Source organism: Odocoileus virginianus, chromosome 2, assembly GCF_023699985.2.
Source record: "Odocoileus virginianus isolate 20LAN1187 ecotype Illinois chromosome 2, Ovbor_1.2, whole genome shotgun sequence".
In the NCBI taxonomy this organism is placed as follows: Eukaryota; Metazoa; Chordata; class Mammalia; order Artiodactyla; family Cervidae; genus Odocoileus; species Odocoileus virginianus.
This window is the reverse complement of record NC_069675.1, coordinates 99,618,252-99,634,206: the sequence shown is the minus strand read 5'-3', so window position 1 is coordinate 99,634,206 and position 15,955 is coordinate 99,618,252. Positions and strand designations below refer to the sequence as shown.

The following is a 15,955-nucleotide window of genomic DNA, read 5'->3' as shown; positions in this document are numbered from 1 at the left end:
GTAAGTCCTGCCAGACCCAGCTTCCGAGGCCCACTCCTCCTGGGCTCCGGACATGGCTGGGCCCTGGCCCCAGGACCTTCCAAACCCAAGAGTGGAGATACTTTTCTTCCCCACAAACCGCATTTATTTTCAAAGAGATCTGCCACTGTAATAAGTTACTGAGTCGGCTGTACTTTTTTATTGTGGCAAAGTGCGTGTAGCATACAACTCGCCATTTGAGCCTAAAGTGCTCAGTTCAGGGGTCTTCAGGGCCTCCACGCTGCTGTGCGACCATCACCTCCAGCTAGTTCCAGAACGTTCTCGTCACCACAAGAAGAAGCCTTGTACCCGTTAAGCAATTAGCTCCCCATCCCCCCGTCTTCCAGCCTCGCAAAAGTGAAAGTATTAGTCGCTCAGTCGTGTCTGACTCTGTGACCCCACGGACTGTAGCCCGCCGGGCTCCTCTGTCCGTGGGACTCTCCAGGCAAGAACACTGGAGTGGGTTGCCATGCCCTCCTCCAGGGGATCTTCCCGACCCAGGGATCGAAGCCGGGTCTCCTGCGTTGCAGGCGGATTCTTTACATCTGAGCGCCAGTGCTTCACTGTCTGTCTCTGGGGGTTGGCCTCGTCTAGTCATTTCTATAAATGGGATCATACACTATGTGGCCTTCGGGGACTTGCTCCTTCTCCTTCGCTTGCTCCTGGGGTTCGTCTGTGATGTAACAGGTGTCAGAATGTCCTTCCTGTCGGAGGCTAACACCCCGTCGCATGGATGGGCCACACTCGTCACCCCTGCATCCGTCAGCTGATGGGCCTCTGGACTGTTGAGAACGCGTGTGTGCACAGCTTGGCTGTTCCCCTGGTTTCGTTTCTCCGGGGTGGACTCCTAGCTGTGGCCTCGCGGGGTCCCCGGCTGTCCCGTAACAAACGCCACCAGCCGGGGGGCTCGGGCTCATTTCTCACCGTGCCGGGCGCTGGATGGTCAGGGGTAAAGGTGCCCACCGCCCGGTCCCTGGCGAGGGCCCTCTTCCTGGCTTCGGGACGGTTGTCTCCCCGCCGTGCCGGCTCCTCCTCTCCACCCTTGGGCCCTCAATTTCCCTAATCCCCTCCTCTCCGGCCCTGTCCCAGGTACAGTCACTCTGGGGATCGGGCCTCAGCACAGGAGTGTGGGATGCAGCTCAGTCTTCAGGAGAAGCTTGTTCTACCGACTGGGGATTCCTAGGGCGGGCAGCCGGGGTGCTGGGGGAGCCCTGGAGCTGGACTCAGAGCCCGGGCTCGGGTCCCGGGTCCGAGCGCCAGCACCTCTTTGTCCCGCGCCCCCTGAGGTGCCAGGTGGCAGGTCCCGGCCCCCCTGCCCCGCTCTGGGGGCCCGCTGGGCCTGAGTCTGCTTGCTGTGCCCCCCCCACCAGGAGCTCCTCGCACGAGGCTGCGTGTTCCAGGAGCGGCACGGCTGGGAGCGGCCGGGATGGTTCAATGCCCAGGGCACAGCTCCGGTGAGTAGGCCCCCAGCACACGCCCGGCCCTGCCCTCTGCCCACGCCCGCGTCCGCCCCACCAGCAGCGGCTGCACACCTCGCTCTCACCGGCACTCGGGAGCCTGGTGGGCCGTGGGGTGGGAGGCTGCCCGGCCTTTGGAGAAGTCTAGCCCCTGCCGACCTGCCTGGTCCGCCGTGATCTCGGGGCCCTGCCGTGGATGTCACTCACCGCCCGCAGTGCCCGGCTTCCCACCGCCCACATGGGCCAGGGGCCCGGGAAATCTGGTGCTCCACAGCGAGGAGGCCGCACACGAGACTCCCCCATTTATGGGAGAGATTAGAGCATCTTCTCATAATTTTGTTCATATATTTTTGGCAGCTGCAACTGCTAATGTGAGTAGGAGGATTTAGCATAAAATTATGCATTCCGTGTGTTAGTTTGTAAGTTGGGGTTTTGCAGTGTCCTGGCCTCTGGATGCCCTCCTGGGGGCTCCCACCTCCCACCCAGTGCCTCCCAGGGAACTGGGTTCTCAGAGAAAAGAATGGAAGCCATCCTGCCTGTGAGACGCTCGGGCCCTGGTCTCTGGGGCAGGCAGTGTGATGCTTTAATACAACCAGGGGGAAAGCAGTGGATCCAGGTTTGTACACATGAGAAGTGCTTTCCTGTTGCTATACTTCAGCAGCCACTTTCCAAGTGCGACCTATCTCCCATCTCCATAGCAACCACATCCCAAGGCAAGTTCCTGATGGCTTCTGGGGTCAGCAGAGAGGAGGGGCCCACACAGACCCCTCCCTGCCTCCAGCCTGATGCCTGGAAGCCCCTCTTTCCCAGAACCTATGCACAAGGGAAGGAGACCAGAGCCGGAATCAGGAACACACCCTTGGTTCTGAGATGGGTGGGCTTTGCAGACCCCCACCCAGGAGCTACCCTGGGAGCCCAGGGCATTGGGCGACCGGACGTCCCCTAATCCCTGCTCCCTGGCCCGGCTGCAGCAGGACTGGGGTGCTCCTGCAGGGCTGGGGGCCAGTGGCAGCCACCTGGTAGGCCAGGGAGATGACTTCCCGCAGAGACTCCTGTAAGGGCCTTCCCTGGACCAGGGCTCGGCCAGGAGCCGGGGGTGGGCGGTGAGGGGGTGCTTGGAGGAGCGGAGAGGCCCAGCTCAGTCAGGACCTCACCATCAGCTGTGAGAGGAGACGGGGCCGGGCTGGCCCTGCGAGGGTGAGAGGGGACGGGCTTGCTCACACTTTTCCAGGAGTGGCTGCAGAGTTGGGAGGGAGGGGTGGGGAAGGAGGGGCGCCATCGGCAGCAACAGGACTAGGAGTGGGGCGCAGGGTCCTGGGCCTCCCTGAGAGCGGCTGGCCAAGCACAGGAGTGGCCAAGTCGAGAGGCGCCACGGGCCGGCCTCCGGGGCGCACCGCCTGTCCCAGGCCAGGCAGTCAGGACTCTGAGGGACTGGAGGCAGCTGTCAGTCTCTCTGCACCTTGGTTTCCCCACCTGTCCAGAGGCTCTCCCTTCCTGAAAGTGCAAGGCCCTTTGAGCACGGCCAGACCCTGAGCAGGACCAAGTCCTGGATCACCATGGCAACAGCATCCGGAATCCTTGCTGCAGCCACCCCACCCCCGACTCTGTCTCTTCTTCAGTGGACTGACCCCTGGGCCTCATCCCAGCCCCTCGGCATTGAGACGGAAGCCCTGGGGTGGCCCCCGGGGTCCCAGACAACCCGGGGTTGTTGGCTGTCCAGCACCCCCCTCCCCACCCGAGCACACCCCACTTCTTCTCCGTCTTCGGCGCCCAGCCCTCCCACTGCCGCGATGACTGTGGGGTCACTCGTGCCGTGTTGCTGGCAAGCCTGAGTCTTGCCTCCGACTGGCCTCATCCAGAACGTGCTGCCCCGTGATGGGCGTGGGGGCTTGGCGAGGGCAGGACCAAGCTCTGTCCGTCCTGTGGACTTCGGTCCCCACGGGAACCGGCTCCGGGCCACGCGGCGTGTGCGGGAGGGGCAGGGCTGTGACGCCCCCTCCCGCCCCAGGTGCTGCCCTACGACTACTACGGGGCATACGGGCATCGCGCGCGGGAGGACTACGCCTACGGCCAGCTGCTGCGCCAGGAGCACACCTTCAGCTTCCCTCCGCACCATGACGCGGTAGGTCCCCAACTCCGAAGGGACCGAGAGCGAGGCGTCGCTTTGGGCCGGTCGGGGGGGAGGTGCCCGGGGAGCTCCGGCTCTCTCCCAGCCGGCTCCCTGTACCCCCACCCCCGTTTTGGGGCGACTCAGTTTTGAGGCAGAATCAGAGATGCTCTCCTCCACCCTCCAGCTGTACCGAGACTTTGCCAGTGGCAAGGCCTGGTGGGGGCGTCAGGGCCGGAGGAGGCGGCCCGGCCTGGCTCAGGCTGTGTGGTCTTGGGCCGGGGATTCACCTCTCTGAGCCATTCCCAACCGTGACTGTGGATGGCGAGCCCTCTGCCAGGTCCGGGGCCGTGGTTCCTGTCTGCCTCTCTGACTGAGCAGACGCAGGACAAGGAGGTCCAAGACGGGGCACCCAGGCGGTGAGCAGAGGCAACCCCAGCTGGGGCCCGCTCGCTGCCCCACTTGCCCCAGAAATGGGCAGGTGAGGCTGCTCCGGCGGCCCCTGGTCCCTTCCGCGCCTGGCTTCTAGGGGCCAGGCCTCCCCCAGGTCTGCATCACGCTGGATGTCCTCAGCATCTGCAGAGACGACGACTCCAGCGTCCCCACTGAGACACCCAGCGGTTCTGTTACAGAGGAGAGCGTGCTGTGTCCCTGAGCACCTGGCCGAGCGTGCAGGGGGGTGAAGGCCCGCTCAGTGCCTATGCTGGGCTGGGGCCACGGCCTCTGCCCAGGGGGGTCCCCAGAGACAGGTGGCCTGGGAAGCCTCCTGGATGTGGGACCCCTGGCAGTCGTGTGGGGCCCCTTGCTCGGAAGCGCCCTGGACTGGGTTTCATGCTCGGCTGCTGCTGCCTGCAAATTCTGAATATATTTTGAACGGGGCCCACACTTTGACTTTGCACCCGTGTTCCACCTGGTCCCACAGGGAAGGAACCGTGCGTCCCCCCCAAAGCTTGCTCTAGTGAAGGCGTTGGGGAAGAGGCTTCTGAAACGGGAGGGGAGGCATGTGCCTCTGGAAGTCCAGGAGGCCCTGGGGGCCGCCTCTCCTGGGAGCGAACGGGGCTCCGTCTGGCACCTCTGCGGGGTAGCTTCCAAGGCCCGCAGGGTGTTCAGGCCCTTGAGAATGTGGGCGCCGGGTGGGGGTGCCAACTCTGCTTCCTGGCTGCCTCCCAGCAGAGGCGCCTCGACATCCCAGAGCAGGAGACGCACGCTTGTTCTCAGCCTTGGCAGCTTCCCCAGCCCGGGCAGACGAGAGTCGGCCTGCAAGTCGTCTGGGGGTTGGATCTGCGGCCCCAGCAGCGCAAGCGAAGGCACCCTGATGCCTGATGGTAGAGGGGGAGCCGTGTAGGGTGGTCGGGTCTGGACAGCGGTGAGCAGCGGCCTTTGGGGCTCAGGAGATGAGCCAGTGGGGTGCTGTGTGGTGGCCACTGCTCCGGGAGGGAGGGCAGGGAGCTGGCCCCAGCTCTGGCCAGTTTCCCTGGTATGGAGACTCGCCATCCGCGCCCTCCCTGCCGTCCAGCTGGAATCACTGAATACGTGGAGGGGAGGATGCCTTTGGGGGCTTCTTGGGGCCGGGGTACTGCTGGACAGACCCAGGCTCCGTGATTTGTGCCTGTGTTACCCTGAGCAGACCACCCACCATGCCGGGGCCTCAGGGGGCAGCTGACTGTAAGGCTAATTGTAGACCGCTGGCCAGACGCTGGTAGAGAGTCTGAACCGTGGGATGGGGGAGAAGGTGTGGGCTCCTGACCCTCCAGCGGCCTCTGCCCCTCTCTCACCCCAAACTCACTTTCCAGAAGCCTCCAGTCTAGGTCCTGTCTCTGTAGATGTGTTGTATCTGGGCGTTTCACGTAAGGCGCTCACACAGCGGTGGTCTTTTGTGACTGGCCTCTTGCGCTGAGCTTGTTTTCAGTGTTGCCTCCATGTTTGAGGACATGTCAGTGCTTTGTTACTTCTTTTTCAGAACAATATTCCATCACAAGGGTACACCCCTTCATATTTACCCATTCACCTGTGGACGGACACTTAGTTGTTGGACTTTGGGGCTATTGAATAATGTTGCTCTGCAGATGTGTGTATAGGTTTTTAGGCAAATGTTTTCAGTTTTCGTATCTGGGAGCGGGGGCACTGGGGCACGCAGTGACTCCATGTTTAACATCTTTGGGGACCTGCCAAGGGTTTTCCAAAGTGACTGCACCGTTTTACATCCCCACCCTCGGTGGACGGGGTTCTAATTTCTCCTTCCTCATCGGCGCTTGTAATTCTGTTTTTGGTTCTAGCCGTCCTAGTGGGTGTGAAGTGGTATCTCAATGATCTGAGTTGCATTTCCCTGATGACCAACGATATTGAACATCTTTTTATGTGCTTATTTAGCCATTTCCCTATCTTTTTTGGAGAAATTTCTATTTGGATATTTTGCTCATTTTAAAATTGAGTTGTTTGTCTTTTTATTGGGGTTGTAAGAATTCTCTATACATTCTGGATACAAGTTCCATATCCGATTTATGATTTTTAGTTATTTTTTCTCTTCTGTGGGTTGTCTGTTTGCTTTTTTAATGACATCACTGGTAACACAAAAGTTCTTAATTTTGATGAAGTACAGCTTATGTACCTGACATGGACATGAACTTGGGCAAACTGCGGGAGATGGTGAGGGACAGGGAAGCCCGGCGTGCTGCAGTCCATGGAGCTGCAAACAGTCGGACATGACTTGGCGACTGAACGAAGACAACAGCTTACGTATGTTTTCTTGTGTCCCTTGTTTTTTTGGTGTCATATTTAAGAAGGTGTTTCCTAATCCAGGTCACAATGATTTACTCCTGTATCTTCTTCTCAGAATTGTATAGTTTTTGGTCTTACACTCAGGTCTGTGGTCCACTCTGATGAAGCTTCGAGAAAGGTGTGAGGTAGGGACCCAGCTTCAGGCTTTTGCCAGCGGCTATTCAGCTGTTCAGCACCATCTGTTGACGGTTGCTCTTTTCCCCATTGAAATGCCCTGGCTTCCTTGTGGCAGATCAGCTGACCAAAAAGGTGAGGGCTTATTTCTGGACTCTCCATTCCAGTCCATTGATCTACATTTCCATCTGTATGTTTGTACCATTGTCTCGAGTACAGTAACTTTGCAGTAAGTTTTGAAATCAAGAAGAGCAGATCTTCTAGCTTTGTTCTTTTTCAAGATTGTTTTGAACATTCCAAGTGCCTTGCATTTCTGTATGAATTTTAGCATCAGTTTGTCAGTGTCTGCCAAGAAGCCAGCTGGGATTTGGCAGAGACCCTGTCAGATCCGTAGATCAACATGGGTGCTACCGTCATCTTGGTGATAGTAAGTCTTCATTTTGTAAACATGAGAGGCCTTTCCATTATTTAGGTCTCCTTTAATTTTCTTCAGAGATATTTTCTAGGGAGTACAAATTTGCCATTCATTTGTTCAATTTATTTCTAAGCCTTCAAAAGCTCTTTTTGAAATGGAATTATTTTCCTAATTTCATTTATTGCTCACTGCTATTGTATATAAATGACTTTTTTTGTTTCTTGTATACTAACCCTATATCCTCCAACCTTGTTGAACTATTTTATTAGCTATAATAATTTTTTTCAGTGAGTTCTCTAGGATTTTCTATATGTAAGATCATGTCATCTGCAAATATAGTTTTACTTCTTCTTTTTCATTATGGACACCTTTCATTTCTTCTTGCCTAATTGCCCTGGGCTGAACATCCAGTACAATGTTCCCTGATGACCAATGATATTGAACAACTTTTTATGTGCTTATTTAGCCATTTCTATATCTTTTTCGGATAAATTTCCATTTGGATATTTTGCTCATTTTAGAATTGAGTTGTTTGTCTTTTTATTGGGTTATAAGAATTCTGTATACATTCTGGATACAAGTCCCTTATCCGATTTATGATTTGTAATTACTTTTTCCCTTCTGTGGGTTGTCTCTTTGCTTTTTTAATGATATCACTGGCAGCACAAAAGTTCCACCAGTACCATGTTGAGTGGAAGTGGCAGAGAGGACCACCCTGTCTTGTTCCTGATCTTAGCATTGCACATCCAGTCTCTCCTTATTAAGTGGGATTTTCCTCATGCCTTTTATCAGGTCAAGGAATTCCCTTTCAGTTGTAGTTTACAGGGAGTTTTTAATGAACAAGTGTTGGATTTTGTCCAATACTTTTTCTGCATCTAATGAGATGATCATTTGGTTTTTGTCCTTTGTCCCATCAATATGGTAATTACATTGATTTGGTAATGGTGAGCCAGCCTCCCATTTCTGGGATAAATCCCACTTGATCACGTAATCCTTTTTATATGTTGTTGAATCTAGTGTGCTAGTATTTCATGGAGGTTTTTTGTACTATGTTCATGAAGGATATTGGTCTCTGATTTTCTTATGAGGCCTTTAGTTTTGGCTTTGGGGTAATGTTGGCCTCATGGGAAGAGTTTGTGAAGAACTAGCATTAATTCTTCTTTGAATGTTTGGTAGAATTCACCAGTGAAGCCAAGTGGGCCTGGGCTTTTCTGTGTGGAGAGTCTGAAATGACTGAATAAGTCTCTTTTGGTTATAGTTCTGTTCAGACTTTCTGTTTCCCCTTCAGCTGACTTCAGTGATTTGTGTCTTTCTGGGCATTTCCATTTCATGTCTGATTTATCGGTGGACAGTTGCTCACAGTCGTCCTTACAATTCTTTCCTATGAAATGGATAGCGACACCCTTCTTTCATTCCTGATTTTAGCACTTGGAGTCTTTTCTGATTCTTGGTAAGTTCAGTTAACGATTTGCCAATTTTACTGACCTTTAAAAAAAACAACTTTCCATTTTGCTGATTTTCTCTATCTCTTGAGACTTTTGTTTATCTCCTTTCTAGTCCTCATTATTTCTTTCCTTCTGCCTGCACTGGGTTTAATTTGCTTTCCTTCTTCTGGTTTCTCCAAGTGGCGTGTGTGGTGACTGACGTGACAGCCTTTGCAGGTCTAACATCCGGATGAGCAGGGCGCTGCTCCCTCCCGACCGTTTGCATCTGCTCCTGTTCTTTCCTCTCCAAGGGTTCTGTAACCCTCCTGCTGACTTTTTCATTTGACCCACTGGTTCTTAAGGAGTGTGTTGTCTAATTTCACTTATTTGTGAACTTCCCAATTTTCCTTCTGCTACTGATTTCTAATTTGATTCCATTGTGGTCAAAGAACATGTTTCGCATGACCTTCACCCTTTGGAGTGTATCCTCTCACAGCTCCCGTTCTCTCTGGGCCTCCTGCACCGGCCGGGCATCCTTCCCTCTGCCTGAGAAGAACATGACCGTGCATTTCTCGCTGGAGGGGAGGAGAGGGTCTAGGAGCCCAGTGCTGTGGGGTCTTTGTCGGGGAGGCAGGTCCTGGAGCCCCCACAGCACCCCAACTCTGGAACCTTTCAGATCAAGAAGGAGTGTCTGGCCTGCAGAGGGGCCGCGGCTGTGTTCAACATGTCCTACTTCGGGAAGTTCTACCTGGTGGGCCCGGACGCCAGGAAGGCTGCGGACTGGCTCTTCTCGGCCGACGTCAGCCGGCCTCCAGGTACGAAGCGGGTGGGCCATGAGCCTCTCCCGCCTCAGCGCGGCCCCAGCACAGAGACAGCAAGCAGGCTGACCCTGTCCACTCTGGGCTCACGCAGCTCACGGCTCTGCCCCCAAGCCTGGCCCTGGGCCCCCGCCTCCAGACCCCTTGGCCCTGGTCGCCGAGCCCCAACCAAGGCCCCACCTTCCTCTGCGTCCTCCACTACCCACCTCTGACTTTGTTCCAGACGGGATTCGAGGCAGCAGGCCCTCAGAACGGTCTCCAGGGGCTGGGGAGCCTGTCCACTCCCCCACCAGGAATGCTCTCCCCATAGGGTTTCTAGAATTCAATGAAAATGCAGGATGCTCACTTACATTTGAATTTGAAATGAAGGATGAATAATCCCGTTCTGTGAGTGTGTCCCAGGCAGTGTTTGGGATCCTCGTTTCCCCTTTTTTTTATCACCCAGGCCCTTAGCATCTTCTCCACCCATCTGCCCACCCCCAACCCCTCCCAGCCCCATCGCTGTTACCTCCTAGCCCTGCTGCACCAAAATACCGCCCTGAGTGGCTTTAAACAAGCTACACGTGCTGTCTTAAGAGTCTGAGGCTGGAAGTTCAAAGTCAGGGCCAGAGACCATGGCATCTGCTGGCTTCTGGCCGTGGCCGCCGGTCCACAGCTTTCAGCTACATCACTCCAGCCTCTGCCTCCGCGGTCACATGGCTGCCACCCTGAGTCTTCTTCTTCTAAGGACACCAGTCGTGTTAAATTAGGTCCACTCTCATGAGCTCTGGTCTTCTTAACATGATCCCGTCTGCAAAGACCCTTTCCAGATAAGGTCCATTTTTCAGAAGGACTAGGGGTTAGGACCTCAACACACCATTTGGGGAGACACAGTTCAACCCATTATACCGTGTATCCAGCCAACCCACCCACACACCTCATCACATGCCCCTGCTACTCAGCTCCGCTAATCCCCCTCCCCCCATTCATCCTGCCAGCACCCTTCTACCCACCCACCCCGTCCTCCCATCCATCCCTGCCCCTACCTTCTCCCCACCTCCCCAGTCACCCCCCATCCACCCATCCATCCATCTTCCATCTACATATTCATGTATTCAGCATTCATGGAGCTTCTGCCATGCCAGGCTTGGCACCAAGGTGAATGAGATGTAAATCCTGCCCTGAAAGTGGCCCAGCATGCGGGGGTGGGGTGGGGTGGGGGGGGGTGGGGTGGGTGGGAGGGATGGGTTGGGAGGAGTCACATTTCAAAAAACAAGTAAGTCTCCTTGCTCCTTCCTCCTCCGAGGATGGCAGTGCTCGGTGACCTGCCGTCCCTCTCTGGGTCATTCAGTCTCAGTGGCATCACCAAGCCGAGGCGTCTATCAAGGTCCCCCCGGGCATCTGACCAAGGTTGCCCTGCCCTGAGGGGCTGCCTGCCCTGCTGAGCGGCTCCCCCCCCCCTTCCCCGGGGTCTGTCTCCTGCCCACAGGCTCCACAGTGTACACGTGCATGCTGAATCACCGTGGGGGCACGGAGGGCGACCTGACCGTCAGCCGCCTGGCCCCCGGCCCCCAGGCCTCCCCGCTGGCCCCGGCCTTTGAAGGTGAGAGGGGCCCCGAGGCCCAGCAGCGCCCCGATGGCAGCCTGGCTCAGTGAGGCGGCAGCCAGTGCGGGACTGGCAGGAAGGGCTTCCGAGGCTGCTCTGCAATCCCGCCTGTACCCGCTGTGGTCAGGGCCTGGGAGATCAGAGGTCTTGCTTCAGGCTGAATGCAGCCTTTGTTCGGGCGGCGATGCTGAGCGCTGAGCACGCGGTGGTTACGCCTTTGAACCTGCCTGTCCTGCGGGGTTTCAGGGCGGCCGCAGCGTGGGTGTGCTCAGCTCGCCTGCCCGGAACAGGGTGAGCCAAGGATAAGGCCATGCCTCCCACGTGGAGGGAGAAGTTACCTCCTTCCAGCCTCCGGCATCTATGCTGAGTCGGCTGTCTGGTTTCCCATGTAACTCCCAGGCTGAGGGTGGGGGCAGGTCCTTGGAAGGTCTGCAGCTCTGGGCCAAGGCTGACACCTGGAGCCTTCTGCAGGCCCCCAGCTTCTGCTTGCATGCCTCCTGTGACGGGGAGCTCAGTGTCCTTGCTCCTGTCTGCATGGGTTTGATACCCTGAGCGAGGTCTGCCGCCCATCACTCCGGCTCCCCCCGCCCACCCCTTGGTGGCCGCCCATCACTCCGGCTCCCCCCGCCCACCCCTTGGTGGCCGCCCATCACTCCGGCTCCCCCCGCCCACCCCTTGGTGGCCGCCCATCACTCCGGCTCCCCCCGGCCACCCCTTGGTGGCCGCCCATCACTCCGGCTCCCCCCGCCCACCCCTTGGTGGCCGCCCATCACTCCGGCTCCCCCCGCCCACCCCTTGGTGGCCGTGGGAGCCGTCTGGTCTCCGTGCGGCAGCCCCTCCCATCTGGGAGGGAGAGCGGTGGCCGAGATCCACAGACAGTGGGCAGCACTTCCTTCTCCAGGGACCCAGAGCCACATGGCCGTCTGAGGTCACCCGCCCAGAGCAGTGGCTCTCAGGACTCTGGGCGGAGCTGGGCTGCCCTCCGCTCAGCAGTTCCCGGGAGGCGGTGTGGCCCAGTGGTTGCTCCACAGGCCGTGGACTCAGAGCTGGCTACAGGCCAGTCTTCTCGTACGTGGGGCCTCCCTGAATCTCAGTCTCTTTTTCGGAAACCGGAGGGTCCTAACGCATGTCAGCCTCCGGGGTAGGGTCAGCAGTGTGGTGCCTGAAAAAGTGCCAGCCCCCGAAAGGCCACTGTAGGGAACCCTGGGATTGGGGCGGGGGCATGGGAAAGTGGAGAGAAATGGGGGCTGGTGAGGATGCTGTCTCAGAGACGGACAGAGACTTGTCCGAGGTCTCCCAGCACTGGTGGGACGTGGGGTGACGGCGCTGGGGCCCTTACGCTTCCCTGGATCACAGCCCCTTTGAGAAGGGGGAGGAAGCCTCGGACACACCCAGAAAATGCTCCCTTGGCATTTTGTCCTGTGGGTGATGAGACCCAGAGCCCCATTGGGAGGGTCCCCCGACTTGGGCCCGGGTGGCTCACATTCAGGGAGGAGGCCTTGTTTCCTCCCCAGAGGCCACGGGCTGCCGCTCCCGGCCCTGCCCGCTCCCGCCTCCCCGCAGCCCTGCTCTGAGTCCCGGCGCCTCTCCCGCAGGTGACGGCTACTACCTGGCCGTGGGCGGGGCCGTGGCCCAGCATAGCTGGTCCCACATCAGCACCGTGCTGCAGGACCGGAAGTTCCGGTGCCAGCTCATCGACAGCTCCGAGGACCTGGGCCTGCTCAGCGTCCAGGGCCCGGCCAGGTGAGGAGAGGACGGGGGCCCGAGGGCCGGGGTATGCCTTGTCCCTCTGTCTGGGCCCAAGGCAGAACCATTTACTGGTCCAGAATAGGATGCGGTGGCTAGTGAGCTGAACGTGCCAGCGACCCCCAAGAGGCCAACCAGGAAAATGCTTTTCAAAGCACTGGGATATGGAAAAGCTCTTAAGGTATGACTCACACTCAACCTTACAGTGAGTCAGTATCTGAGGATTCAGGGGTCATGCAAGGGCTAGCAGGGGTGTCTCTGGCTGGTTGATATGGTCTGAGAACCGTGTATGCCATCTCTAAGTGGGCAGAGCCAGACTGGGGTTCCCAGTGCCACCCTGGCTGAGAATGGTGCTCCGCACCAGGAGGACACTGGCTGCTCCCTCAGCACCTCCAGCGACTAGGTCTACGGACGATCATTCGCTCCTTGATTCATCTTGTGAGCGTTTACTGAACTGTGTTCCCACCCGCAAGGAACCGGCTCCCAGAAGGCCCTTGGATGCTGGTTTCTGCCTGGAGCCACGGGACAGTCTGAGGCAACAGGACACCTGAGCACGTGTGCATTTTGGAAAGATCCTTGGGCTGGGCTTCAGAGAAGGGTCTGGGTGGGGGAGGTGGTAGAGGACCAGGAGGCAAGCACAGCATGTTAGCATCGGCCAGCGGGATGCCTGGGATGCGCCAACATCTGCTCCAGTCCTGACCTAGCCCTCTGAGGTGGTGAGAACTGTTTTCTTTTCTTAGTGTTGAAGAAGAGAGGGCAGCATGCCTCCAGCCAGGCTATCCCCCAGCTGCTCGCTTAGACGAAGCACAGCTGTGTCCGTGGACCTCCTGTCAGCCTGGGGTCATATCAGGGTCCCTGGTCGGTGCCGTCAGACCCCGCCAAAGGGTCTGTTTTCCCTGGTGCCTTGGAGCTGGCCAATCTAACATCTCCCGGGCTGGGTCCTGGGTGGATGGACCTCCCCTCCTGGGCAGAGCTGCAGGTGGCTCTGTGTGTGCCCCACCTTGCCCAGAGGCACACGGCGGACAGGCAGTACATGCTCGCGGAGTCAGAGTTGGTCATGTACCTTATCCATCAAATGCTGGACTTCAGGCTGCTCATGAAAACCAGTGTTTGTTAAGGGGACCTTGGAGGAGATACTGGAGGAAATGAGGACTCAAGCCTTGGCACTCTCTGAAGGGACAGTGTTTCAGACAAGGGAGGGGCAGGTGCAAAGGTCCTGCGGCAGAGGAAAAGCAGCGAGGGCAGGGCCGTGGGAAAGGATGAGTTCAGAGGACTGCGGAGGCCAGACTTGTGAGTGCAGAGGCTGCTCCTCCAGGAGAGGGGGCTGAGCGGAGGAGAGGTGCGGTTGGATGTGGGCTTTAACAGGGTCTCTGATGCTGGGCCAGAGTGTGGGAGGCAGGCCAGAGCCTCAAGGGCCAGGGGACGGAGGGACTCCAAAGAGGGAGTGATGAGCTGTGTCCGGGTGGTCAGCGGGTCAAGGCAGACAAAGACTAAGCATCAACAGGTGGGTTTGGCGGCCCGTTGCTTCCTGCAGACTTGACGAGGGTCATCTCAGGGATGGCTGGGTGGGGGCATGCTGAGACAGGAGGGGAGGACAGGAATGGGGTGTGTGGAGGGAGGCTGAGCTTGCCGGCTGCAGCAGGAGAGCTGGGATGCTGGGATTCTGCAGAAAGACGTGTGGACCACGCTTGCCCTGGCCCAGCCCGGGGAAGCACCCCATTCTGCAGGGCGGGTTCTGCATTTCTCCCCTGGGTGAGCTGACATCCACATCTCTGGGCTGAATGGAGATTGGGGGTCCTGGACTCCTGAGCGCTAGGCGGTCCTCAGAAGCTTCATTGCCATGGCGACCTTGGAGAGGGACTGGGTTATTTCTGGTGTGGTGGGGAGTGAGTGGGCAGGGGAGGGAGGGGGCGCCAGACAGACTGATCAAGGCGCGGCCTGCGGGGACAGGCCAGCTCTCCCAGCCTCATTATAAGCTGCTCCAGGAGGGCAGCGAGTGACGGTTGCCAGGGCAGGAAGACGAGCTCCCCTCCTCTGGGTGATTTCTTAACTTTCTCCTCCAAACTGTCCTCGCTCCTTCAAAAATAACCCGAAGTTTCTTGTATGAATAATAATGTCACCAGCACCGCCGATAAGGGCTGAACTTTCTGAGCTCTTCCGTGGGAAGCGTTTCATGGCACCTGGACCATGGGAGATGCTGGATGACCTTCCAACCAGTGGAACTTTCAGGAGACAGTTCATAACTGACAGCCCGTATAGTAGCCTCTAAGCCATGTGTGGCCAGTGAGGCCTTGAAAGGTGGCCAGTGAGACAGAATTTTTCTGTTCTAACTAGTGGAAGCTCGGTAGACCACTCGTGGCTGGTGGAGCCAGCCCGGGGGCAGTGGTCACTGTCGCGTGGTTCATACCCAGGTGCTCGGCTCGGGGAGTCTGGCTGACGCCTGCCTCACTGTCCTCATAGGGCCACGAGGGGGGCCCAACGCTAGCTGAGGAGGGACAGTAAACCTGACCCTGGCCTCTGCTCAGAGCCTGTGCCCTCCGCTGCCACCTGCTGCCCACTGGGGGAGGGACAGCCCGTGGCCTGCAGACCTGCGTGCCCAGTTTGGTGCCCGACTGGGGACCCCCAGCCCTGCTGAGCCCAAGTCCCAGCTCCTTCTTCCTTACCCTGGGGGCAGACAAGGGAGCAGCCCTGGCCCCCGCCGCCCAGGGCTGCAGTGTAGACAGGCTTCCTGAGGACCAGGTGTATTCTCCAGGGCGGGCACGCGTGGGTGCCGCGGTGTTACATAAGGATCCTGACTCACTCCAGCGGGCTGGGCACCTCGGGCCGGCGTGGGTGGGCAGCTGCCGGCACCGTGTGGGGCGGGGATCATCAGGGTCGGAAGTGTTTCTGGGCACCGGCTAGGACCCTGCGAGGCAGAAACGGGAGTGGTTGAGAGCTGTTTGCTGCCGATGGAGAGCTGGCCCAGCAGTGCAAAGCCAGCCCACCTTCAATCAGTCCCATTTACCGAATGCCCTCTCTCTGTGCCAGGCACGTCTGCAGAGGGGGCCCTGTCGGCACGGAGCTCCCGGTTCAGTGGGGCAGGTTTGCAACCACGAGAGGTGCCCTGGCAGGAGACATATTAGGGCCACGGGCTCAGGCCGGGGGCGTTGACGGGGGACTTGATCCCGACTCAGGGAATCAGGCTGCCGACTGGCTCTTCTCAACTGGGAGTCAGGGAGGGCTTCTTGCAGAAGGTGACAGATGAGCCAAGACCTGAAGGATGACGGAAGATTCAACAGGGGCCGGGGCGCCTGGAGGGAACGTGCAATAGTGAACTCGGCTGGCAGGGAGGGAGGCGAGAAGCCAGGCACCCCTGAAGTGAGGGCTTCCACGGACACTGGGAGGTCTCAGGAGAACCATCAAGCGTGGGGGTCAGACTCTCCGGGCACAGTCGGGCAGAGGGCTGAGGAGAGGCCCCTGTCCTTGGGGAGCTTTGGCAGGCGGGCCGTTAACT

At 58.0% G+C, this 15,955-nt stretch overlaps 1 protein-coding gene across 6 annotated transcripts in view; it reads left to right on the top strand.

The window, feature by feature from the left end:
• Positions 1–15,955, top strand: part of SARDH (sarcosine dehydrogenase) — a 61,433-nt gene that overhangs the window by 26,898 nt on the left and 18,580 nt on the right. For all 6 annotated transcript variants that reach the window (XM_070455841.1, XM_070455829.1, XM_070455852.1 and 3 more), the window contains 5 exons: positions 1,389–1,472; positions 3,484–3,597; positions 8,990–9,128; positions 10,600–10,713; positions 12,312–12,459. In XM_070455841.1, coding sequence (XP_070311942.1) covers positions 1,389–1,472; positions 3,484–3,597; positions 8,990–9,128; positions 10,600–10,713; positions 12,312–12,459 — 599 coding nt within the window. The remainder of the gene's footprint in view (positions 1–1,388; positions 1,473–3,483; positions 3,598–8,989; positions 9,129–10,599; positions 10,714–12,311; positions 12,460–15,955) is intronic.